Source organism: Myxocyprinus asiaticus, chromosome 8, assembly GCF_019703515.2.
Source record: "Myxocyprinus asiaticus isolate MX2 ecotype Aquarium Trade chromosome 8, UBuf_Myxa_2, whole genome shotgun sequence".
In the NCBI taxonomy this organism is placed as follows: domain Eukaryota; kingdom Metazoa; phylum Chordata; class Actinopteri; order Cypriniformes; family Catostomidae; genus Myxocyprinus; species Myxocyprinus asiaticus.
This window is the reverse complement of record NC_059351.1, coordinates 3,577,470-3,603,986: the sequence shown is the minus strand read 5'-3', so window position 1 is coordinate 3,603,986 and position 26,517 is coordinate 3,577,470. Positions and strand designations below refer to the sequence as shown.

Below are 26,517 nucleotides of genomic sequence, written 5' to 3'. Positions count from 1 at the left end.
GAGTCAGGAAACTTCCCCATCCATCAGGGGGCCCCCATACTATCAAAGACATTATAAGTAGTGTTATGAACATACTGACGGGGGCCCCCAAAAGGCTGAAACAAACCTATGTGTGTGTGAAGATTTGTACCTGCATTTCTAGACATAAAATTATAAAATGCAATTATTTTAAGAGAAAATAAAAATGGGAAATAAACAGAGACAGAGACCTGTGTCACTGTTGCATCACCAAGGTCATGGGTTCAATACTCTGGGATCAAATACATAATGATAAAATGTATACATTGAATGGACTGTAAGTCACTTTGGATAAACAAATTCTGTCAAATGCATAAATGCAAAAGTAAGCTATTGTGCCATGGTCCAAATCACTGAGATCACATTTTTCCCCCATTCTGATGGTTGATGTGAACATTAACTGAAGCTCCTGACCCGTATCTGCATGATTTTATGCACTGCACTGCTGCCAAACGATTGGCTGATTAGATAATCACATGGATGATTGTTGGTGCCAGATGGGCTGGTTTGAGTATTTCTGTAACTGCTGATCTCCTGGGATTTTCACACTCAACAGTCTCTAGAATTTCCTCCGAATGCTGCCAAAAACAAAAAACATCCAGTGAGCGGCAGTTCTTGTTGATGAGAGAGGTCAAAAGAGAATGGCCAGACTGGTTTGAACTGACAAAGTCTACGGTAACTCAGATAACCACTCTGTACAACTGTGGTGAGAAGAATATCATCTCAGAATGCTATTCTGAGATGCAGGTTGGCACTGTTTTGGTGGCACGAGGGGGACCTACACAATATTAGGCAGGTGGTTTTAATGTTGTGGCTGATCCTTGTATGTATACATATATATAAGAGGAAGTCTACCACGATTTTTTCATCATATTCGATAATCTTTTTCCAATCTTTCAATCACAAATATGATCACTGATCATTAAAGATACTTTTAATTTAAATATGTACAAATACAAAATACAAATATGTATTTTGTATGTTATAAATACAGTTTTTAATCCTACATGAATGGCTGTATTGCAGTTTACAGTACAGTAGACAGCGCAGTGCATTTTTCTGTGTTTACAGTATTACAGTATAAAAAAATACGTGACAAGATCTACCAGTGGTATTAAAATAAAAGTACGCACTCAATACATTTACAGTCTCTTTTACACTCCACACACACACTGCCCATTCACACTCAACAGTCTCCGCTCTGCGAAATATTATTAAAGATTATTACATTTTCCCATTTGCTTTTCTCAAATTTCTTTCTGAGGTGTTGTGTATCTGTATTGGTGCAATGTTCAGTGTAGTTGAATGAATGGAGGCCTCTTTCGAGGGCAGGGGGTTAGAAATGGGCTACAGAGAAACACATGCACTCAAAAACAAAACAAAAAAACACGACTGAGAGAGTTAAAGAAAAGTTTGTACCACTTTTCCCAATGAAAATGTCCCTTAATGTAAAGTGGACACATAAGAAGCATTTATTAGGGAGTTGCCAACATTAGAAACTACATAAAGCTCTGTGTGATTAAATGGTCTTTACAATATGATATATGTTGAGAATGAGCATGAAGAAATTAGGTGAAAAGTGTTTAGTTGGGATACCATTCTACTGACATCAACTTAAGGAGAAAAGTGACAAAACAAGTGTGTCAGGACTCAAGACATTACAGTAATTAATATAAACAAAAAGCGGACTTGCAAAATGGCATAATCCCTCCTTTATAATCGAAATATAATAGTCTGTTTTTGCTGCATTGTGACGTAAATCATGAATTAGGGCATTTTATGTTTTTGATTAGTACAAATTTGAATAAGTGTATTTATTAAGCCTTTATAACATGTAAGTTAAAATGCTCACTGTTTGGCAAGTAATGATGTATATATCATTCAGAAAGTATTCAGACCCCTTCAGTTGTTTTCACATTTTATTATGTTGCAGCCTTATGCTAAATGCTTTAAATAATTTTTTTTCCCACATCACTCTACACTCCATACTCCATAATGACAAAGCAAAAACCTGATTTCTGATAACTTTGCAAATTTATTAAAAAGACAAACTGAAATATCACATTGACATAAGTATTTAGACCCTTAACTCTGTTCTTAGTTGAAGCACCTTTGGTAGCGATAACAGCCTCAAGTCTTTTTGGGTATGATGCGACAAGCTTTGCACACCTGGATTTGGGGAATTTCTGCCATTCTTCTCTGCAGATCCTCTCAAGCTCTGTCAGGTTGGATGGGGACTGCCGGTGGACAACCATTTTCAGGTCTCTCCAGAGATGTTCGATTGGGTTCAAGTCTGGACTCTGGCTGGGGCACTCAAGGACATTCACAAAGTTGTCCCTAAGCCACTCTTGTGTTGTCTTGGCTGTGTGATTAGGGTCATTGTCCTGTTGGAAGGTGAACCTATGGCCTGGTCTGAGGTCCTGTGCACTCTGGACCAGGTTTTCATTAAGGATATCTCTGTATTTTGCTGCGTTCAGCTTTCATGTGTCTTGCACTGAGGAGCAGCTTCCGTCTGGCCACTCTGCCATAAATCTCAGATCTGTGGAGTGTTGCATTGATGGTTGTCCTTCTGCAAGTTTCTCCCATCTTCACACATGATCTCTGGAGCTCAACCAGAGTGACCATCGGGTTCTTGGTCACCTGTCTTACCAAGGCCCTTCTCCCCAATTGCTCAGTTTGGCCGGGCAGCCAGCTATAGGAAGAGTCCCAGTTGTTCCAAACTTGTTCCATTTAAGAATTATGGAGGCCACTGTGCTCTTGGGAACCTTTAACACTTTCCCGGACTTTCAGCTTCAGCATACCACGATGGTGGAATGACCTTCCCAAGTCCATCCGTGAAGCTGACTCACTCTCTGTCTTCAAAAAACGACTAAAAACACATCTTTTCCATGAGCACTTAACTAGTCATTAATTTTTAAAAAAAATAATAATAATTCTTGTTGCACATTTATCTGTTTTGAATACTATTCTGATGCTAGTGAAACTTTGTAGTATGGCACTTTTCATACCACTGTCTCCTTAAGGTGATTCGCTTTTGCTTTCCTCTTTTGTAAGTCGCTTTTGATAAAAGCGTCTGCCAAATTAATAAATGTAAATGTAATGCAGCCAAATTGTTTTTGTAGCCTTCCTCAGATCTGTGCCTCTGCACGATTCTGTATCTGAACTCTGCAGGAAGTTCCTTTGACCTCATGGCTTGGTTTTTGCTCTGATATGCATTTTCAGCTGTGAGACCATATAGACAGGTGTGTGCCTTTCCAAATCATGTCCAATCGATTGAATTTGCCACAGGTGGACTCCAGTCAAAGTGTCGAAACATCTCAAAGGTGATCCAGAGAAATGGGATGCACCTGAGCCAAATTTCAAGTGTCATAGCAAAGGGTCTGAATACTTTCTGAATGCACCGTATAATGCATTTGTAAATGTCTTATTAGTCATTAATGAACAATTATAAAGCCTTACCAAAGGTAACATTAATGTAAATATGTTGTATTTTCATTCACCTTTGGCAAAACAAGTGTTGCACAGTTAATATGTACAATCAAATATGTTTTGTGGTATATGCACACAGGAGCTTTGTTTGATTCATGATCAATGAGTCAGCCATTCACAGTTTCAGTTACACAAAGGAAAGTCCAATTTCCATGTGCATCGTAATTATTAATTCACAATGGGATCAATGGATTAAGAGAAATGTTCAATTTTACAACCAAGTAATATTTCCATCTTTAAAAGCGTTGGTTATCGAGTTTTTGGAAACACTTTACAATAAGGTTCCATTTGTCAATAGTTAAAAACATTAGTTAAAGTGAACTCACAATGAACAATACGGCATTTATTAATCTTGGTATTATGTTCATTTCAACATATACTAATGCATTTAAAAAAATAAAAAGTTGTATTTCTTAACATTAGTTAATGCACAATAAACTAACATGAAAATACAATGAACATTTGTAAAAAAAAATAAAATAAAAAAGAAATGCTGTATATATATATATATATATATATATATATATATATATATATATATAGTTCATTGTTTGTTCATGATACCTAATGCATTAACTAATGTTAACAAATGGAACCTTATTGTAAAATGTTGCCAAGTTTTCTAGAGCACTCTGATCGCACACACACTGATAAAGTTGAGTGTGTCAGATTCAGTGTGAATGCAATGGTGTGGGGGTTGCTGAATGTGATAATCTATCAAGAATAAGAGGGAGATCTGCGCTTCCTCAGAGACACTGAAAGAGTAACACCCATTCAACTATTTGCTGGCATGAGCTGACACTTAATCATTAAAAAAAATGAACAAATAAAAAAAATAATAATGGCGTAAAATGCTAGTGTTTGTAAATGTATCTTTTCAGCTGCTGATATGAGACTATATAACTATGTTTGGAGACAAATGACACTTTTTTTATTTTCACCCAGGACATCATAATGAAAAATCTGAACTGCTTTATTGCACTCTGTGCCCAAAACTCTGAGTAAGAAAGCACATAAAAAAATTAAACATGGATTTTGTTAGGATGTGGAGGACAGCACCATTGAGACACAGAGACATACGAAAGATGGTTTATTAACAGAAATCTCACAAGTTCCTTTTTTCCGTTTTCACCACAAAAAAAAAAAAAAAAAAAAAGTTGCTTCAATACACAAAATCTTCCTCTTTTCCATTGGCACATACATAGATACACACAGAAACATACACCCATACAGTCATGACCATATTATCACACACATACGCACACACATACACGCTCACAAACAGCTCCACTCACTTGAAGAAAGGCTTGGCTGGTGGTCAGAGACACTGATCTCTGTAAACCTACAGAATGGAGAAAAGGGAAGAATGATTCAAAGATGAACGAGAATATAAAGACAGTAATATTTGCTTCACCTTTGAGAAGACTTGCAACGTGAAGCATTTCCCATGTTTCCATTGATCATGGTATAAATAATGGATGCAGTTACAGCTTTTCATACTAAAAACTTAAAGGCTAAAAAGCTTCCGTATTGCAGTTTTTCATCCGCGGCATACACTATATTAGTCTAGTACTAGTCCTTAAAGCAGAAGTTAACAATTCCAGGAATTAGTTTTACGTAATTTGTTGATGCTTCCTGCGTAGCAGATTCAACAGTTTACAGTTGATCCTTTCTTTCTCATGATTTACAATTTGTTTTCTCCATCATACAAGTGTTGACTGGTTCATTTCTATTAGTATGAAATTACAGTATATTGTCTATGTGCTTACCAGAGGTGGTGATTAATTCTGGAACCAGCCAATGAAGTACGTGCAGATGCCCTGGAAACTCTTCCAGCAGTATTCCTGTGCCAGCTTGGTGGCATGGCTCTCTTCTGCCACTGTAGGTCTTACTGTGTTGGTCTTGGCAGGCTTACGTGGAGAAACAGGCTTAGAAATTGAGGGCTTGAGTGATCTGGAGGCTGGTTTTGCTGGTTTGGCTGGTTGTTGGGGTTTAGGCTGCTGCTTTTGGGTGAGAGATTTGGTGGTGGTTGTTGTGGTGGTGGTAGTGGACTTGGTGGTCTGCTGCTGTTGCTTTTGCTGGCTCTGGTTGCGGTCATGAGGAGCCTGGGTAGGTTTCGGTATGGAGATTTTGGGCCAGGAAACTTGGAAAGCCATTTGGACCTCATCTGATGCAGAGCGGCACATCTGTGGCTTGTAGACCCGTGGTCCCTGGCAGGCGTTATTCAGCTTTCTCAAGTCCCACATTATTTGAGTGAAGTAGTGCCGTGGGTTGTTGTTGTACGCTCTACACAAATTAGGTTTGCCCAGGAAATCGCACCAGTAAGACTTGCCCTTGCTCTTGCAGGAGATACGCAGCTTAGTGAAGTTGCTGTGACCGGATATTACCATGCTGCATGCATCCTTTGCTTTGGTGTTGAAACGAATGGGCTCATCCCAGATGCTTCCTTTTGGCTGAGGCTGGTTCTGCTGTCGGCTGTTGTGGGTGCTATCGATGTGGTTGATGCTGTTCCCCTGGTTAGTGTTGCCTTGGTTACTGTTGCTTTGGCTGCTCTGAGCCTGAGCATTGATGGCCCAAATAAAACAGCCCAGAAGGAGAGCAACACTACATATGGCTCTCATGATGACGGGCTGAAGAGATGGAGAGGGTACTAAATGAAGATGTAGAAGGAACAGAGTGCAGAAGGTGTTGGTTTTATAAATACTGCTCCCACAAAGAGGTCTTTGAGCAGGGCAGAGTCTACACATCCCTTCCCCCTCCAGTCTGGAGCTGCCTGAAAGAACTACTGTAATTGTTACAATCTATAGTGTGTGTTAGCAATTTACTCTAGATTTGACCGGTGTGCATGTGATTTAGAGAGTGTATGCATAAGACAAATAAAAATGAGTACATTAAGCATGGTCTAGGTTTGTCTGGCACAGTATTTGTGTGTTTTGTGTAGGTGATTTTGTGATTTGGTTTTTGCTCTGAGTGTGTGTGTTGATTGGTGTTGGTGGGACATGGGGGTGGTAACACTCATGGAGCCATAATGTTCTAAATCCTTCACAAGACATTATATAATCATACATGCCAACATAAGTGGGCCATTGACTATTGATTTGAAAGACTTTTCAGTTTCATGAGAAGACACAAGGAGAGTAATTCACCTGGAACCCATTTAAGTTTCCGCGCCGTACCCTTCAACCAGTGAATATGCATTTACCATGTGGTTTATGTGAAGTATGCACTATGTGTACTAATATGCTTTATGAGGAGCCATGGGAAATTCATTTTTAAACAAAGATGGCTAAAGAAAAGGATGCTGAAAACAAGACGCAGCCAGAAAAAAAAAAAAAAAACTACAAATAGATTTAGTTGTTGTGTTGTCTGTGGATTTTGTAGTATTCAGTTTTGGCATACATGTTTTTTGGTGTTTACTGGAATGAATCCATTATTGTACATTCTCATCAAACACAAGTTTGCAGACTTCTCCATATGTGCATGTGTACATGAGAACATGTGTGAACAGTACGTATAGATATTTGTCACTTTGTATATGGTGAGGTGTTTGCAGTTGTACCGGTAGCCAGCTTGTATGTACAGTTACTGTTAGAATGGAGCTTCTTTTAACTGCAGCAGAGAGATCAGCTATATAAAGCGGGATGAGGGACAAGAGCGCAAAAAGTCTTCTCTCTCCCTCCTAGGTTGGTGTTTACGTGTGTGTATCGCACACACAAACTGTGTGAAAGGAAGCACCACATGTGCTTATGTGGCTATAGTTCTCGCCCTCAGGTGCCGGTCAGAACATAGGCTGGAGGCAGGAATTCGTTTAAAAGGCTTTACTGACAGTTCTTGTTTCAGCAGCGCAGACATACATTAGACTGCAGTGGAATTTAGCACATAAGTTCAGGCACAGAAATGAACATTACAGTTGAAACTCAGTTTCAGTGTGTGTGTGTGTGTATGTGTGCATGTGTGTGTGTGTGTGTGTGTGTGTGTGTTTGTGTGTGTGTGGGCGGGTTTGGATGGTTTATTTTTTTAGGTTACAAACGTAATTACAAGGGTATTTTGCTATAAATGTGGTTTATGAGGACATTTCTAGTGTCCCCATAATTCAAATCACTTAATAAACATACTAAATGATGTTTTATTGAAAATGTAAAAATGCAGAAAGTTTTCTGTGAGGGTTAGGTTTAGGGGTAGTGTTAGGGTTAGGGGATAGAATCTATAGTTCATACAGTATAAAAACCATTATGTCTATGAAGAGTCCTCATAAGGATAGCCGCACCAACATGTGTGTGTGTGTGTGTGTGTCAGTGTGTGTGTGTGTGTGTGTGTGTGTGGCTGCAAATTTAAACATAAAACCATAATAATGTTACATATATTGTATATACAGCATTAATAAAGTTTAACATCATGAGTAGGGTGACCACACAGCCATAACAAAAAATTGGGAAACAGGAACTCAAGCCTTAGGTACGCTTTGACAAAAACTGTTTCTGCCATTCAAACCCTCAACGACTCAAATAACAACCAAGTAATCTTTTTCGTCATTTATCTTCTGCATTTTTTTTTTTTTTTTAAGCAAGGTGTGGAATCTGTGGATAGTAATGCAGGATGGGCAGCATGGGCTACTAAAGTTCACAGCAATGCACTGAAGCATGAATAAATGATACAGATTAATGTGTACCATTTATTATTTTTATTTAAGCCCTGCTTATACTTTCGCCTATCCGCTCCACCGCGGTAACACGCTCAACAAGCCACATGATAAGATGCGCGGATTGACGGTCTCAGACGCGGAGGCAACTGAGATTCATCCTCCACCACCCAGATTGAGGCGAGTCACTACGCCACCACGAGGACTTAGAGCGCATTGGGAATTGGGCATTCCAAATTGGGGAGAAAATCAAAAAAAAAAAAAAAAAAAAAAAAAAAATTTTTTTTTAATTAATCTTTTTCCTGTTTGGAAATAGTATTGTTACTTTAAAATGTTTATATATAGGTCTATATAAAATGTTGAGATATGTTTTAAGGACAGTGGTAGTTATTGATAATGTAATATTATCATTTTGATAAAATAAAATGATAAAATGAAATAGTACAAGATTCTCTGATTAATCAATTCAAAGTGGACATTTTAATTTTAATAATAAAATGACATTTTAAAAACTAATGGCAAGTAAATTTGTCCTATGTCTCTAGAATCAGTGAGGCCTTTATTACATTTAGGTCCCAAAACTATTATAAATAGGGCTTTATTATATTTAGGACCACAAGTTATTACATAAAAGACCTTAATTACATTTACGACCAATTCTTACTTTTACGTCCTCCACAAAGAACACAACAAACCTTCTTGAGCTGATTTTTTTATTATAACTTTCACACAGCCTCCATGTTGCAGCGGAATCCCATGTGACCCTGTCATATCGTGCACTGTGAAATCCAAAACATTCAGTACAAACGTCTTGAGTCTCAGTACATGGGTGACAACATGACCCTGGAGATCTTTACCACATTCAGTGCCACACGGCAGGCCATAAGAAAGAGAGAAGTTTCAACATCGAATTTCAGAATTCAGATCATTTTGGATATCATGTTACAGATTTGCAATATCACAGTTCATTGCATTGAATTTCATTCATAAATATGATTTTTGGAATACAAGAAAAACTTGGCTCGTACAACAGATTGAGAGACTAACATGCATACTGAAATATGCATTTTAAGAAATGAATTACCAGACTTTACACACAGCCAGCTGGACATATTAAAGTAGATTTTCAGTTTCTTGTAGTGATGTGGACAAAGAATATAATAAAATACCGTACGTTTTGCTCAACAGGATCTGTAATTTGGTTTTACTGGTGAAAAATGTATTATTCCAGCTCAAGTTTTCAATCCCCTTTTTTTTGTATCAAAGGTACTGACATTTCAAACATTTAAGATCAAACAGTATTTTAGGACTTTGGCTTGAGTAAATTTCTCTACAAAGACACTAAGCCATTTCCCAGTGCATTTAATATACAAAGAGATGTTTCACTGTTCAAACTTTTTGTCTTTTAATAGGAAACATTTCTGAAACTAATCATTACAAACTTAATTTATTCATTGAGCAACAAAATGTAGAAAAAAAGTAACATTTTACACAAGAACTGAAAAGATACTGCACCTTAAGTTAGAGACCTACTTTTCTACTGTAAATACTTGAGAATCTGATTTGACCACTGTTTGATCTAAGTGAACATACTTGGGTTGTTTGGATCAGAAACACCTTTTCTTGGTTTGATTCTACAAACAAGAACCATCAAGACAATATCACAGTGCGCAGACTGACATCACAAACCTTTCTTCCACCAAAGTTCATCCTAAAACCAACAATGATCACTAAAGAACATATTTTATAAAATGGGTATTAACAAAATATATATATAACTTTCAAAAGCATTTTGAAAGTGTAAAAAAACACACATTGCTGTTTACCGTGTATGATGAACTGTATGTAGCCTTTCCAAGCAATTCGTTATTTAAAGGGATAGTTCACCCAAAAATGAAAATTCTCTCATCATTTACTCACCCTCATGATATCCCAGATGTGTATGACTTTCTTTCATCTGCAGAACACAAATGATGATTTTTAGAAGGATATTTCAGCTCTGTAGGTCCATACAATGTAAGTGAATGGGTGCCAAAATTGTTATGCTCCAAAAAGCACATAAAGGCAGCATAAAAGTAATCTGTATGACTCCAGTCTTCTCCCTGCCCAGTAGGGGGGCAGTATGCATGAAGGATGTGAAACTGATCTGTTTCTCACCCACACCTATCATATCACTTTTGAAGATGTGGATTTAAACACTGGAGTCATATGGATTACTTTTATGCTGACTTGTGTGATTTTTGGAGCTTCAAAATTTTGGCACCCATTTACTTGCATTGAATGGACCTACAGAGCTGAAATATTCTTCTAAAAATCTTCATATGTGTTCTGCAGATGAAAGAAAGTCATACACATCTGGGATGGCATGAGGGTGAGTAAATCATGAGAGAATTTTCATTTTTAGGTGAACTATCCCTTTAAGGTCTGAGTATGTTCTATTGTAAGAAACTGGAATAAACTGTTTCAAATGTCATTTTCAATGATTATATTCCCTTTTTAACTTTCTTAATTTTTTGTTCACTTTTCGGAATCCGAAATATCACAGATGTTCTCCTGGCTGAAAAAAGAAAGAATGCATTCAGCGAACTGTAAGTCTCAAAAGACATGTAATTGTCTTACATTCCTAATATGCTTACCTTGTCCCTTTAGCTCCAGTTCTCTGCACCACTGTCAAAGAAAAAGTATAACCATTTAATGCAAAATGTAATACATTTATGTATAACAGTATCAAAGGTTGAAGTGCTAAACAGTTAGTCAAACAAAGCTTGCTTGCAGAGTGTTACATGTTACCTGAATAACGAGAAAAATCAATGATGACTTTATGAGACATGCACAAGGCTGCAAGCATGACTGAGATTAGTGGAAAGATGAAAAGAAGGAAAACAAGGGTAAATGTGTCTTAATAGTGTAATGGTGTATAGGGCAATGAATGAAAACAATGCAAGGAGATGTTCAGATGGTTGAGACATCAGCGGCAGAAGGAGCAGAAAGTGTAAAACAAGACGATCACTGTTAATGATGCAAATGTGTTTTGAAGGGAAATGTATGAACAAAGAAATGGTCGCAGCCAATGAAGACAGAAGAAAGGCCGATAATGGACGAACAGTCAAGAGATAAACATCTGAAGGGTTATGTACCTCTAGGATGCATCTAGGGTTGCATACCCTGTGTGAAAGTGTGTGTGAATTTGTTTCACCAGTCAGGTTGTCTTGGGGGGGCAGAGGCCCGAGGGTACCACCTCATTGTGTCATAAGATGGATAGCTGAAACACATCCAGGTTAATTGTGAATAGAACTCTTTAGTTTTGAAACTTGGCAGTATAATTGGACATATTACAGTTTTTCTCAATCGCTTTGGCTCAATTCTCAAATGAGAATGATTTTTTTTTCAAAACAGTAAGTTCAAACCTCTGGACAATTAGTTTCTTGTTCACACCAGATTTGAATTTCTTATTCATTTAAGCAAATTGCATGTGTTTTGGCACATGTGTGCAAAAGAGTAAGTACAATTGTTTCCAGTTTGCACAGTAACTAAATGCACATGGCTTGCTGATCAAAAATGATGAGTTGATTCTCAGTGAAACTGTCATACTCTTCACAACTTCTAAACATTCTTTCATCATGTGAGCCATCACATGCAAAAATGATCCATTCAGTTATCAAAATCTGTCAGACATACATGTATGTTCCAATTCCATAAATATCATGACATGGAAAGTTTGTGATGTCTGCTAAATCTCTGGCCAGACCAACAAGAGCGACAGAATGTCCACCAAGAAGATGGGAACTTGTAGTGTTACGTACTGTGAGGAGGTACAAATTATTGCTTTTTACAGAACTACCGCAGGTTTTTTCATTGTTGCAGGGTTTTTTTTTTTTTTTTTTGCATGGATGTCATTTTGTGGCAATTTTCTGTTCACTATATATGACTTTACAAGCAAGAAATGTGTCAAAATGGACATGCAAATGTGAATTTTCTGTTTACATGTAACACATTGCTACAAAAATAAATGTGCGTATTCTTTTTCTGTGTACTACAGTATTGTACAGTATTGACTTTTCCCAGTAAACGTTTACCTACTGTTGAAATCGGTCTCTAAAAAGCTCAGTGTGATACACAATAGCATTCAGTTAGACAAAACTGACATTCTTGGGGACCTGGGTAGCTCAGTGGTAAAGACGCTGGCTACCACCCCTGGAGTTTGCTGGTTCGAATCCCAGGGCGTGCTGAGTGACTCCAGCCAGGTCTCCAAAGCAACCAAATTGGCCCAGTTGTTAGGGAGGGTAGAGTCACACAGGATAACCTCCTCGTGGTCGCTATAAGGTGGTTTGCTCTCAGTGGGGTGCGTGGTGAGTTGGGTGTGGTTGCCGCGGTGGGTGGCATGAAGCCTCCACACACACTGTGCCTCTCCAGTGGTGTGCCCGGTGAGCCATGTGATAAGATGTGTGAGTAGATGGTCTCAGATGCAGAGGCAGCTGCCTCTGCCACCTGGACTGAGGAGAGTCACTACACCATCATGAGGACTTAGTGTGTACATTGGGAATTGGACATTCCAAATTGGGAGAAAAAAAAATGGACATTCTTGTATAGGACAGTAAGCAGTCAGTGTCAACAAAAATGAAATTCGTATATAACAAACATTTCCAGGTTTGACTGCCGTGGTGAAAAAACATTTTGACCAGTACGGCTCTTACGATGACAAAAAAAACTTTTCGTTTTGTTGGCACTAGCCAATTTACAGACACAATAACTACTGTGGGTTTTGAAGCATGAATTAAAAGTTTTGGGTGAGTTAGTACATTTTGCAGACATGCTATAGAGTTGTGATGTCCCATAAAACAGTTGTGACAACAGTTGTGTTTTTTTTTTTTTTTTTTTTTTTTTTGATTGATTGATTGATTGATTAATTTATTGAATGACACATAAAAACAAAGAAACCAATTATGGGGTATCTAAACAAGCAAAGATGCACAAATATAGAAATTAAGCTATCATGATAACATGATAAAAAATGTCATGTTATGGCTGATACGATGGCCGATATTACACATTTACATTATTTTGTCTGTTAAGAAATAATGCTAAAATGTTTTACATGCTAAAAGTGCATTCAGGCATCACAACATTATAATGTGCAGCACGAAAGATACATAGCTGTTCAATTGTTGAAGCCTACAGTCTGAATTAGTAGAAATAAGCTCTAATATTGACTGGTCACAGATTCATCGTACATCTCTACCAGCAATTACTCATTTTTTGAAGTATCAGATTAATGAATGAAATATTGTGTATTACCACCAAATTGTGATTTGACTGCTATCGCAAGGTCATATCATCCTTTTAGCCAATACACACTGTACATATACTATATATAAAAATGTCCCTGCATACAATTGACATTTATGAACATTCAGCTAAGGCTGATGATTTAAGCATGCACAGAGATGAGGCAGGGAATAAACTCTACCTGCTCATCACGGGGTTGTTTAAGCCATATAAAAGCTCACTGTGATAACCACTGACAACAATGTCCACACAACTGTAAACAAAACAGTGAATATGTATGTAAACATCAAACATCTGGAAAATGAGCAAAAGATTTATGAAAGTGAGTAGCTCACATTGTAAATCATGATGTGATTTCAGACAAGAAGTCATTTATCAAAATATGTGCAAAAAGAAAAAGTAAAGAATAAGGGACGATGTAATGAAAAGAGAGAGAAGAGGTGATGTAATTGGTTATCAGAAAGTCAAGTGCCAAATCTCTTGAACTGGAAGAGAATATGGACAATAGAAGTAGAAGTCAAAAACAGAAGAGACATAAAATAGCTCTTAAAAGAATGAAACAAGGAGAAAGGCTGGGACTGTGTCAAATCAATCCAGTGTCCTTCAATCTTGGTTAAGGTTAGAGGAAAGATACTCAACTGCTGCCTTGGCTGTCTTTAAAGTAAGAAGCCAATTTTCCACTTTCCATTTAATCAAAGGTCATGACTGATCTGCTGATTTTGCTGTTGTGCGGATGTGAAATTTAAAGCCTTTAAGGAAAAAACGTGATCCATTTTACAAGATTACTTTGTGCTACAGAACGACAGATTGTGCTATCTTTTAAGCATGATTGGTTGAAATTCAGCAAGTATGCAGTTACTTACTCATCGTAGACGTCCTCAGTGTCCATCCTACGGTAGAATTTGGCGAGTTTTACCGAGAGGATGATGCCGGGGATGAGGAACAGACAGCATCCTCCCAGACCAAACCAGAATGTGTTCTTAAACACACACAAACAAGAAAACCCATGAGTACTAGCAACCATAAAGAGTTCATATAACCAGCTTCCTAACAGTATTAAATACATTTTGGCATACAGTATGTTTTCATTTATAATACAGTACACAAAATGACTGAGGAATGAACCATATGACAGATAGATAGACAGACAGACAGACAGACAGACAGACAGAAAGACAGACAGATAGATAGATAGATAGACAGACAGACATACAGATAGACAGCCAGACAGACAGACAGATAGATTTGCCACAGTTAATTCTAAAATCAGTATCAGATGTAAAATTTCCCCACTTCTGAGATGTGTGCAAAGTTTCATGAGTTTTCGAGCATGTTTAGGCCTCAAAAATGTGACTCATTTCATATCGAACTTTGTCAGGCCGCCACGGACACGCCCTCCAACGAAAACTCTAAAACTTTGCAATTTAACATCACCAAGGCCTTTATATTAAGACTGACTAAATATAATGTTGATCTGATTAAATCTCCGGGAGGAATTTGTTATAGTACAAGACCTGGAATTGGCTGTTACCAGTAGGTGGCGCTATGACTATAACTGAATATTGGCACATAGATGTATTCAGGCTGGGACTATTATCAAACATGTGAAGTTTGGAGCAGATTGGACATTGTATGTATGAGTAATAACAACTTCCTGTTTCATGGCGAAACATCGAAATTTGTCAGACCGTCACGGCCACGCCGTGCAGTGAAAACTCAAAAGCTTCGCAATTTAGCATCGCCAAGGCCTTTATATTAGAATACCCAAATATGAAGTAGATCTGATGAAATCTCTAGGAGGAGTTCGTTAAAGTACGAGGCCTGGAACTGGCAAAAACTGAGCACAAATTGAAGAGAAAAATCAAAATGGCTGACTTCCTGTTGAGTTCAGGGCATGGGTCCAAGTGACTTTTTTGTAGGTATTGGCATGTTACACATGTGTACCGATTTTCGTACGTGTAGGTGAAGCGTCCCATAAAACGCACATCGTTGAAAGTTTGTAGGAGGCGCTATCGAGCCACTTTGCCACACCTAATTCTGAAACCCATATCAGATGTAAATTTTCGCCACTTCTGATGCGTGTGCAAAGTTTCATGAGTTTTCGAGCATGTTAAGGCCCTCAAAAATGTGATTCATTTGGGGAAAAAATAAAAATAATAATAAACGCCTAGAAGAACAATAGGGTCCTCGCACCATCGGTGCTCGGGCCCTAATAACAAGCCAAACAAACTTTTAAAAATGATAAACTAAAATTATATAAAATAATTTTCCATTATCTGATTAGCCTCTTATATTTATTCTCAATATACTGCACATTCTTATACATTACTGCAGATGATGATTTCCATAATAATTTTAAATATTTAATTGCCACTGTGGAATCTCTGTTGATGCTTGTGGCTTAAATGTCAATGTTTAATGATCAGTGATTTTTTCGCCCTCATCTTACTGTTATCTTGTTGTTTATCTTGTGATAAATGTGTGTGTGTTAAATGGATTGGCCTAGTTTGCAGGGATATTATGAGTGTATGGCAGTAAACATCCACCTGTCAACAGTAAGACATCTTGCACTGTCGAAAGCACCAGCCATTAACAAGTTTTCCTAGACTGCTTGGTTGTTTGAGTGTTTAAAGTAGTACTTTATAACGCAAAATTGCTAAATCTGGAATAATTAAATAAACAAAAGTACATCTTTTTGGAAATTTTAAAAGGATAAAAATTTTCATTAAGAGACTAAATAATGTCTGTTTAAATAATGCCTAAAAAGTTCTCTTTTAGGGTTATTATTTTGTTATTATAATTAGCTTAAAGGAACAGATCCCCAAAAATGTTTTTACTCACCCTAATGCCACCCCAAACCCGTGTGACTTTCGTTCATGAAACACAAAAGGAAAAATGTACAACATCTCCCCATGGCTTTTCACCATATAGTGAAAGTGGACAGTGACTCTGAGCTGTCAAGCTTCAAAAAGGACATAAAGAACTATAAAACCACAGTAAAAGTGGATGATACGACTTGTGCACTATATACGTTTTCTCAAGCCACCACTTGTGTGATGAACAGACTGAAATATAAGTTGTTATTCACTGTCCAATCAAATCATCCTTATTTGGAGCTTGATATTCTGGGTCACTATTCAATTTCAAAATCTGGGCAAAAAGCAGAGGGGAGGTTTTTTTCATCTTTCCTTTTGTGTTCCTTGGAAGAAAGAAAGTCATATGGGTTTGGAGCAACTTTAGGATGAGTAAATAATGACAGAATTTTCATTTGGGAGAACTATTCAATTAATTTAAGAACAACAGATGTCAGAGCATGCCAGTTCGACAATTAGATAGCACTAATTGGCCCATACAAGTGTGTGTACTTTCAGATTGTATATTTCTGTAAGGTCATGGTTTTACACACACACACTGCATCTGCAACAACATCCCTCTTCTGCTTCATCGGTGGGCTCAGAGTATGAACAGTGACTAACTTGTTCTGCTCTATGTGTGTGTGTTTGTGTGTGTGTGTGTGTGTGTGTGTGCGTGTGTGTGCTGGGGTACATTCATGTATGTGCTGCACATGTTCTTGGGTATATCCTGTATGCCTCCTGTGAGTGTTCTGTATGTGCTATATCTCTGAAAAGCAGTGTTGTAAATCTTACCACTGAGTCAACTATGAAGCTGCAGGCTACAATCTCCAGCGAGTCCACAATGTTGCTGATGGGTTTGCACTGGGCAACCTCCATATCTAGCTGCACATACAGAGATCAGCATATTACTGCTTCAACATGTAGTGTTAAGTGACAAATTGCAGCTCCTAAAAAAATGCTGGACTTCATTTGACCATATATTAGCATACTCACCGAGTGCTTGACCCACTCTGTGTATTGTGTAAAATATCCCACAATGCTCTTAATGAATTTATTAGCCTCCTGTGATTGGTGAGAGAAAAAAAAATACATGTTGACAACAAACCAAACAAGACCTATAAAACTCCATACATAATCCAGCATTTAAAATATAGCTAATAAAATAAAACAATGCAAAAAATAATTTTCTCGTCTTGTTCTCCAGTAAATAAATCTATACATACCTCAAAGAAAATGTGACTGTGTCAAATATTAAGGCTTGTTTTCAAAAAATATATCTTAAATTACATTTATTTTTCTGACCCAATAGACAACATTTTTTTTTCTTGTTTCTAGCATAAATCTAACAAAATTTCCTAAAAATGTAATAAAAAACCTTCATTCCAGATATATTCTCTTCTATTGTCAGCCTGGCCTCAAGAACATTACGTGACCGTGGCAACATTTTTGCAAAACGAAATTACGTGCCTTATATTACACGTTTGGCTGCAGTTTCCCAGTGAAATATCCAGCGGGGGGCGCCAAAAGCGAGTGAAATAGCGTCGTAAACAGATGATTTTTTTAAGGTGAATATTAGACGGAGGTTTTAATGAGTAAAACGTACCTCCCTAACCTAAAACTTTAACCTGAACCTAACCAACAGTGATCTAAAATGAAAGGAGAGGTAAACAAAACAGACATTCTTGCCCTAAACTCATACCTAAACCAAACCGATGGTGTCCAAAAACAAAATGCGAAATGAAAAGCACACTTTCTGAAGCAACCACGTCATCTCGTCTCGCTTCTATGACACTTTCGTCTCACGTGCAGGGTTTAAATTGGGCCAGTACGGTCCGGAGCGGCGTTCCGGCACCTTTGATTCAAAAAAGAAAAAAAAAAAATGCTTGTTTGTCAATCCATTCCATTTATTGTATTCTCCGATGCAGTTTTTGTTTGATCCATTTGACGCATTTCGTCTCTGTTTAACATGTGTACTTGTTCAAAAATATTTCAAGTCGGGGGCCTGGGTATCTCAGCGAGTACTGACGCTGACTACCACCCCTGGAGTCGCGAGTTCGAATCCAGGGCGTGCTGAGTGACTCCAGCCAGGTCTCCTAAGCAACCAAATTGGCCCGGTTGTTAGGGAGGGTAGAGTCACGTGTGGTAACCTCCTCGTGGTCGCGATTAGTGGTTCTCGCTCTCAATGGGGCGTGTGGTAAGTTGTATGTGGATCGTGGAGAGTAGCATCAGCCTCCACATGCGGAGTCTCCGCGGTGTCATGCACAACGAGCCACATGATAAAATGTGTGGATCAGAAGCGGAGACAACTGAGACTTGTCCTCCACCACCCGAACTGAGGTAAGTAACCACGCTACCACGAGGACCTACTAAGTAATGGGAATTGGGCATTCCAAAATAATAGGGGATAAAAAAATATAATAATAAAAATATTTCAAGATCATTACGCTTGGTTCTAGTCAGTTGTGGACGCTGGTAGAGGCAGCGCATACGAGAGCAGCACGAGACAACGCACCCCCGCTTTTTGTCAAAAGCTGTATACACGGAGGGGTTTTAAATCCGGAATCACTCGTATCCAAATCAGCAACAATGTATCATACAACTTGAGATCAAAAGACCACTCGACCAGCACACTGTAAAAGGTTTCACTTTTATTTGTATATGTATGTGTGTACTCCATTTTTATTGATTCAGCATTTGTTTTTATTTTATGTGTGTATGGCTGTTTTCTTAACAAATATACAGTGGGATTCACTAGTGAATGTGAAGAATTTAAACTCTTTTATAATTTAATGCAAATGTTACCATTACAAATTATATTATCAGAATAACAATTTAAGTAAAAGGTAGTTGTGTTGAAGGTGTTTGTTTCCCCCGTTAAGAACAATGTGCATTTACTTTTAAATTGTAACATCATTCGATTTAAGTTTAGCATGTTCTATAAGATGATCCCCAACCTAGGGCAAGAAGAAAGTAACTTGTCCCATCAGATTTTTATAAAATGTATACGTAAAATACATTTGATATAATTTCTAATCAAGTTTTTTGTCATCTAATGTAAAACACTAAACCAAATATTCTATGTAATTATGTACTTTAACAATTAAGCTGAATAATGACATATGCATAAATAATGACAGACAAAGCATTAACCCAGTGAAACAGAATTCCCACTTTTAGGGTTCCCCCACCTCCGAAATCCCAACTTAAGCCCTGCTCACGTGTCAGCTTGTGTGTTTGGCTGGGCTTGAACCGCCGACTTCCGAATCTAAAGTTCAACACTCTATGAGGTGAGCTACCTCGGAAGATAATCACGTTTTAATAAATGTGTAAATGTAGGCGAGTCTGTAATACAAGCGTTAAAATGTATCGTTTTTCAAAGTAAATGTGTTTCAATATCATTACATAGCAGTGTGTGAGTAATAATGTAAAAATACGTGTTTATAAAGTCACAATCAGCCGTTAAAGTCGTGATTTGTGTGAAAGTGAATAAAACACACAGTTGTTGAAGCGGTCCTTGAGAAGTGTGGAATTCAAGAGTCAGTTATTGTAACATTCATTCTAGGAGACTAGATTGCAGCACATTGTCCTCACAAGTAATCTTTTACTGGAAGAAAGGACGAACTACTGATTGGGAAAATGTTTATGCAGTGTATGAATATATGGATAAACATATGAATGTATCTGTACCTGTTTGACCACATGTGAAGCATTGTTGGTGATGAGATACTCTGCCGCCTCAATGGCACTCAGGACGTTTGTCACTTTAATCTAGATCAAAAAAGCCGTGAGAAATATCAGTGTGGGTAACATCCTTACATATGTGTTTGCTAATTCATACAATTATTACTGTAATACAATATGCCCAAAAATATTTGAACGCTAACTGTAAGCCACAGGTATGAATGTCATTGCATTAGACAACAAATATAAAATGTTGAGTAAATTACTCCACTAGAGATTACTAAATACTTCTCTAAATTTGTAATCAGATTACTTATTACTTCATGGTAATCACATTACTAACTACTTTACTTTTAAGTTACTTTCTAAAACCCCTATTAACATTTTTCAGAGAAAAGTTTTTGTTTTTCTCATCAAATCAAAAATAATGTCGAAATATTTCAGCACTAACAGAATGCAAACAGACGTACAGTGCATACAAGCATAATTCATGTTTTAAATGCATTCTACGTAAATAATATTTTAGTAACACTGTATGTGTAATCCAAATGCAAACACTTCCGAGGTCAGTGTACATGAAAATAGATTGGGTGTGTGTTTGCTTACAGGAAGTTCTTTGGATGATTTCTGAAGCAGTCTGATGCTCTGACTCAGAGTGCTCTACAAGAAAAGAAACAAATATAGACAAATACATCTTACAGTCTGGTTAATACCTCTCCAGTTGTTTTTCTTTTAAGTCTTTTCAGTAAGTCAGGCTCAAATATGCTCTTTAGACATACACTAACACATTTCATTAGACACTATAAACACACAGTTGCACAGCAAAACGGCTGACTAACCCACTGAACCAAAAACAGGACACTTTCACACAGGACACGTTCTTGCGTTTTTAATTGTTTTTATATGTAAACATGCACTAGATGAACATCTGTGACCACTGCACTGCATCTTGCTGTTGTTTCAGCATCTGAGTGCCATGCTTTTAAGATGCTTTGTCGAGTTTAAAAAAAGTTCAACTTTGGGGCCTGGGTTGCTCAGCAAGTATTGACGCTGACTACCACCCCTGGAGTCGCGAGTTCGAATCCAGGGCGTGCTGAGTGATTCCAGCCAGGTCTCCTAAGCAACCAAATTGGCCCGGTTGCTAGGGAGGGTAGAGTCACATGGGGTAACCTCCTCGTGGTCGCTATAATGTGGTTCTCGCTCTCGGTGGGGCGCGTGGTGAGATGTGTGTGGATGCCGCGGAGAATAGGGTGGACTGCCACACACGCTACGTATCCACGGTAACGCGCTCAACAAGCCATGTGATAAGATGCACAGATTGACGGTCTCAGACGCGGAGGCAACTGAGATTCGTCCTCCGCCACCCGGATTGAGGCGAGTCACTACACCACCACGAGGACTTAGAGCGCACTGGGGATTCCAAATTGGGGAGAAAGTGGGAGAAAAAAAAAAGTTAAATTTAAAAATACCTCTCAAGACCTGCGTTTTGTTCCATTGTTAAATTTTTTTTAATCCCAAGAATGCATTCTGTGTGAACAGCGCCTAACACAATCTAACTTGCAAATACAAACAGATAAAAAACACTTCAGAACTGCTGAACCCACTGAACATTACTCCACATTTACTGGAACACAGTTTTCAAAAGTAGGCTACATGAATGTCAGACTTCATTGTTGGGTTTCACGACACATGATCTGAACAGTTGGCTTACCCTTGCTTTTACAAATTTCTTTGGTCCCATTTGAGAAGAAAAAAAAATAGAATAAATAGAGGTTTTGGCAGAATGGTAAGAAAACGTGAGGATCTACTGAGATGGAAGAGTGTAGTTTCTATTTGTGTATGTGTGTGTGTGTGTGTGTGTTACCATAGCCTGCTCCATTGGCACCACTTGTTCTTTGTGGATTTGCCTGATACTGCTGGCATGACCCTTAAGCGCATTCTCAAGAGCACCACGTGGCTGAGATAAAAGAAAGAGCGCGAATAAGAAAGAATAAAAGTACATTTAATCCACAGTTAGTTCCGATCCACTAATCTGAAAGTTGTAATATTATGATTAAAGTATCACTCATGTATTAAATATTAATCTCATGACACAAACAGGCTACACATTTTTGTCTCAGCCCAACAGTTTGTGGCCAAGTACTCTAAATGACCCTCATACGCACACGCACACACACATCACAGCGCTGTGTCCTGTAGTTGTGTGTTTTACTCTCATGAATGCAGTTCTTGTGCCCCTCTACGCTGGAGGAGAGACCACCATAAAAAGTTTTCAAATGTTCCAGAGACTGACCTCTCTGTGTTCAATGATGTGAGGCATGCTACACTGAGATTGACAGATACAAAGTAAATAATATATCCAACGTAATGAACAGCAAATATGTGCTTGTGACTGCTGCACCTTTAGGTTGAATTATCACTGCAATCTTCACAATAGAGATCTGCTAAAAACATGCCCTTAAAAAGCAGATTAACTAATTCATTTGATAAATCCCTAAGGGAAAAATCATAAATGAGATCTCATTCATTTCTGATATTAAATAGTGAGCAAATGAAGACTTTTGCTGAAGTCTTTATTCAACATGTGTCTCCTCAAGAGTTTCAGGAGAGATCAGACTTTCATATGAAAACAAAATGCAATGAAATGGGGACTGGAACAGCATCATTTTCATTCTTGGCTATGAAAGAGCAACCTCTGAGCAATACAATTTTACTATATGAACAAAGGAAAACGGTAGGATTGTTGTGCTGTTTACTTTGAATTTGACTCACCAGCTGGTCTGCTTGAGCCTCAAGTTCATTAGCAAAGGACAGAAGATCCACAACTGTCACTCCTTTATTCACCTGCCAAACAAATCACACACATATTAAAGCGTGTTGTGTCATTGTGCCTCTAAGTGACTCTATGAAAGCGTGTGGGTTACCTCTGATAAATAAGCCTGATAGTCAATTTCCCCAATGCCTGTGTTGGCGAAGTTGATGAGGTTATCTTTGCCTTCCTGTTCCAGAAGAATTATTCCATGGAGATCCACACTCACACTATTAAATATCTTGGCCAATTCATGGTTATACTGTTGGGAAATCATAAGCACAGAGTCAAATTTCTGCTCATCTCAGGCACGGTATATTGACAGGCACGAAAATGCCTGAAATGCATTTGGTCTCTTTGAAATCTGTTCACTTGTAACGCACCACTGTGACATTGAGAAACCTGTTGAAGTTGAACTTGGTCTCTAGTTGTAGCGCTGAATATAAGCCATTATTCTCATAACAGTCTCTACGAGCAAGAGAGAGAGGGATATAAAGAGAGGGAGAGAGCAGTGAGTAAACAATCTCCTGATAGAAGAAACACCTGGAGTCATACTGTATAACAAATTACTTCATAACTCCTTCTAATGAAACATTTGGCATCTTTGCTCCACACAAACACATTTACTTAGCTATCCATAACCTCCTGAGACCTCCTGGCTGTTGTGTGCATTTTGCATATCACTTTTTGATTTGTAAAAAAAAATTATTGTAAATATTGTAAGTAATTTCAAGCTATAGAAATTCCGATTTTTTTCAGCAAATAGTTTATTATGTTTCCAGGAGTGTTGGTTATTCATGTTTTTGAGACGTTATACAGTAGATATTACAGCTGATTTTCTATAAAGCTGAATAAATAATTCTGATTAAAAGTAATGGCCAGCATCATCAAATCACTGCCAACCATGTTGAAATAAAATGATACATTATAAAATTCTGAATCTATGTACTGATTATCATTGTCCCATGTCTGACAAACATGTTGAGTGATCCAAACATCATCTGCAGCCTGAAACTGAACTTTTGACCAGATGTTAGAAGTGAATGCACTAGGCTGCATAGGAAAGATACAGGATGCTCCCTTGCACCCTAATTAGTGAACGACTTAACCTCCAGTTGGAAATGCACCTTATTTTCATCCTAACTCTGAAAGCAACATTTTACAGCATTTGTATACGTCCATTGATTCTCAATGTGATAATGCACAATGAATGTTGGATTTTTATGGAAAGTTAGTCCTATTGTGTTTAACAGCGTGCTGTTTCACGATAAATCGATGCCATTTTTAAATGGTAAATCGGATGAAACTAGAGACTCTACTCTTTTGACTCAAACAGGTTTTAATGTGGAAACTTAAGCTGTTTTCTTACCAGATGTAGTTTTGTTGCCGTTTCTCCGAAAGACAAACTGAGATTGGCACTATGTTGTTTCGTCACATGACTCGGTGCGCTGAAAGTTTAACCCTTTAATGACAGCCTAGAGTCTCCTGAACTGAGATCAGTTGGTTTTAAAAAAGTTAAAGTAAGCATAGCCTACAACGAAGCCAAAACGTAATGTCCACGCATGTGGATGAGGGGTCTCACGAGGTTAAAGGGTTCATACAATAGACTTATATTGTTTTAAAATAATGCTAATTATAATTACTAATTTTCAAAACAGTATTTGCTTTATTTATTAATACAAAAATCCCTAAATGTTGCCAAAGGGAGATTTTGTCAGATTTAGCACAATTTCAAACTATAGCCAAGTATTGAATATACACACACACACACACACACACACACGCACACACTTACCGGTACATACTGCCGATGGTAAGGTCGATGTTTGGATCTTGAAATAGCATGCCAGCAAGGAAGTTCTTTTTGGTAGGATGGACCATATATGGTGTGTCAATGATCTGTACATGATTAAAAAACATAAGTCAATCCTACAAATGCTTATCACCACAGTGGAGATTAGTATAATATAAGTGGGTATTAGTATGAAAGGTGTACAAATTGTCATGAATCATAACATGATAGCTTTTGCTTTGAGTGACCTATACACTTTTTATGTTCCTGCCATGTTATAGCGAAATATTAGACCATTAAAATCATTCTTACAGATCATTAATATTCAAGAGGGGGCAGATTCACTAAGAATGAATTGCAGCTGGTAAAAGCGCCGTTTTTTGCATGTGCTCACTGCGCTGGTTTAGTGCCCAGTTCACTAAAGAAATTACGAAGATAGGGCAACGGCGCAAATGCACCTACAAAATCGCTGTTGAACGCAATTTGCAAGCGCAATTCTGAGCGCTATATAGCGGAGGATGATGCAGACCACTGTAGTTGACACACCCTGTCGGGACTGTACAGAATAACTTTGATTCAGACACCTGGATCATCTCTTAAACATGCAGAATGTGCGCTTGACGACACCGCGCATCTGGACATATGCCAGGTTATAGAACATTTCAAGAATGTAAACAAAAACAAATGAATTACAATGGTCCAAACGTATTTCCGGATCCGTACAACAACAACGTTTTTGGAACACTCTTGGGGAGTTTGGGCAGCAATTTTTCTATGTAAACAAGCGTCATGACAGTGCAGCTCCTATCTACTTGAATGGGGAAAGACAGAAATCTTCGAAACTGTTGGTCAAGATTACGATAAAAGAACATATTTCAAATAAGCAGTAAAATCTTATTGGTCAGGGGCAATTGTGGCGCCAGCGTCACTTGAGCGCCCCAGCCACGACGTTTGCTCCAATCCCCGGCGTTGCATCTAACTCACACCGGACCCTCACCACTCTGTTCCTGGACCTGCGAAGACGCCAGCAGGTAGAGACCGGTCTCCCGAGGCACGCTCGGTGTTTAAAGGCAGCGGTGATGAGGCTGTATTTTTTCATTGACCTTTGGCTGCCATTGGGCGTTCCAATTTCTTCCATTCATTTTAATAGATGTGGCCCGTCTCTGCTAAATGGTCTCTGTTTTGACAAGCAGGAAATGTTCACGGAACAGTGACATCACTTGACGTCACCTACGAACAGTCATTGAAATGGTCTATAAAGCTCTTCTCCATCATTTGATGATTAATTGATTAATTACTGCCGATATGATCGGATGAAAATGTTCACAAACAATATGTTCTTTTAAATAAAATTCATTTTACCGCCTACTTTCATTTGGCATAATAGCGCGATCTAAACTGCGTCAGGCAACTTTTGTGAATGAAGCGCAATCTACAATTAGCCTAATTTACATAGAGAGGAAACATGTTTGCAAGGAAAGGAATGAAAATGACTCAATTTCAGTGCTGATTGCACCTGCTAAAATAGATTGTGGGTGATTAGTGAATAAGACGCAGGTTTTTGCGCTGAAATACAATGCACAAAAGTGCCTCAACTGTTTAGTGAATCTGCCCCAAGAGTCTTTTTCTGTCTAATTACAGGATGAATGAACACACTCAAATCCACGAAAAAGTCATTAACCATAGACAGGATTTCCTGGATGTGTTTAAGCTAGTGTATGCAAGTTTGAGTATGTGAGTGTATGAACGTTTACTCAAAAATCTCCAACCCCCCCTTCTCTCACACACATACACTCTCTTACACACACACGCATGCACACACACACACACACAACCACAGTTTAACATAAACACAAGGACTGCAGTGTTTAATGAGTTATGTAAGACTCTGCTGGTCTGTTTCCCCTGTCCGTTCCAGCAACTACACAGTTTTAACTTACATCTCCTA

The 26,517-nt window shown here is 38.1% G+C and overlaps 2 protein-coding genes across 3 annotated transcripts in view; both read right to left on the bottom strand.

The window, feature by feature from the left end:
• Positions 1 to 4,585: 4,585 nt before the first annotated feature.
• LOC127444550 (fibroblast growth factor-binding protein 2-like) lies at positions 4,586 to 6,158 on the bottom strand. The gene is made up of 2 exons (XM_051703970.1): positions 5,277 to 6,158; positions 4,586 to 4,849 (listed from the first exon to the last, which is right to left on the bottom strand). Exon 1 carries the CDS (start codon positions 6,126 to 6,128, stop codon positions 5,289 to 5,291), a length of 840 nt encoding a protein of 279 aa, XP_051559930.1. The 5' UTR covers positions 6,129 to 6,158; the 3' UTR covers positions 4,586 to 4,849; positions 5,277 to 5,288.
• Positions 6,159 to 10,539: 4,381 nt separating this feature from the next.
• The window catches only part of LOC127444544 (prominin-1-A-like), a 49,820-nt gene continuing 33,842 nt past the window's right edge, over positions 10,540 to 26,517 (bottom strand). Inside the window, exons 14-26 of one of the 2 annotated variants that reach the window (XR_007897843.1) lie at positions 24,573 to 24,676; positions 23,161 to 23,245; positions 22,893 to 23,039; positions 22,741 to 22,812; positions 21,833 to 21,925; positions 20,575 to 20,628; positions 19,975 to 20,055; positions 17,281 to 17,349; positions 17,080 to 17,169; positions 14,296 to 14,411; positions 11,284 to 11,408; positions 10,783 to 10,813; positions 10,540 to 10,703 (exon numbers count right to left, since the gene is read on the bottom strand). Coding sequence is in view for 1 of the 2 variants with exons in the window: in XM_051703963.1 (XP_051559923.1) it covers positions 10,792 to 10,813; positions 14,296 to 14,411; positions 17,080 to 17,169; positions 17,281 to 17,349; positions 19,975 to 20,055; positions 20,575 to 20,628; positions 21,680 to 21,697; positions 21,833 to 21,925; positions 22,741 to 22,812; positions 22,893 to 23,039; positions 23,161 to 23,245; positions 24,573 to 24,676 (951 nt within the window). In the remaining variant the exon portion in view is untranslated. Of the gene's footprint in view, positions 10,704 to 10,782; positions 10,814 to 11,283; positions 11,409 to 14,295; positions 14,412 to 17,079; positions 17,170 to 17,280; positions 17,350 to 19,974; positions 20,056 to 20,574; positions 20,629 to 21,679; positions 21,698 to 21,832; positions 21,926 to 22,740; positions 22,813 to 22,892; positions 23,040 to 23,160; positions 23,246 to 24,572; positions 24,677 to 26,517 lie in introns of both variants that reach the window. The other variant, XM_051703963.1, reaches the window with a different exon arrangement.

Bases quoted from the DNA above. Each gene is read 5' to 3' on its own strand.
- LOC127444550 (XM_051703970.1), bottom strand. From the start codon at position 6,128: ATGAGAGCCATATGTAGTGTTGCTCTCCTTCTGGGCTGTTTTATTTGG.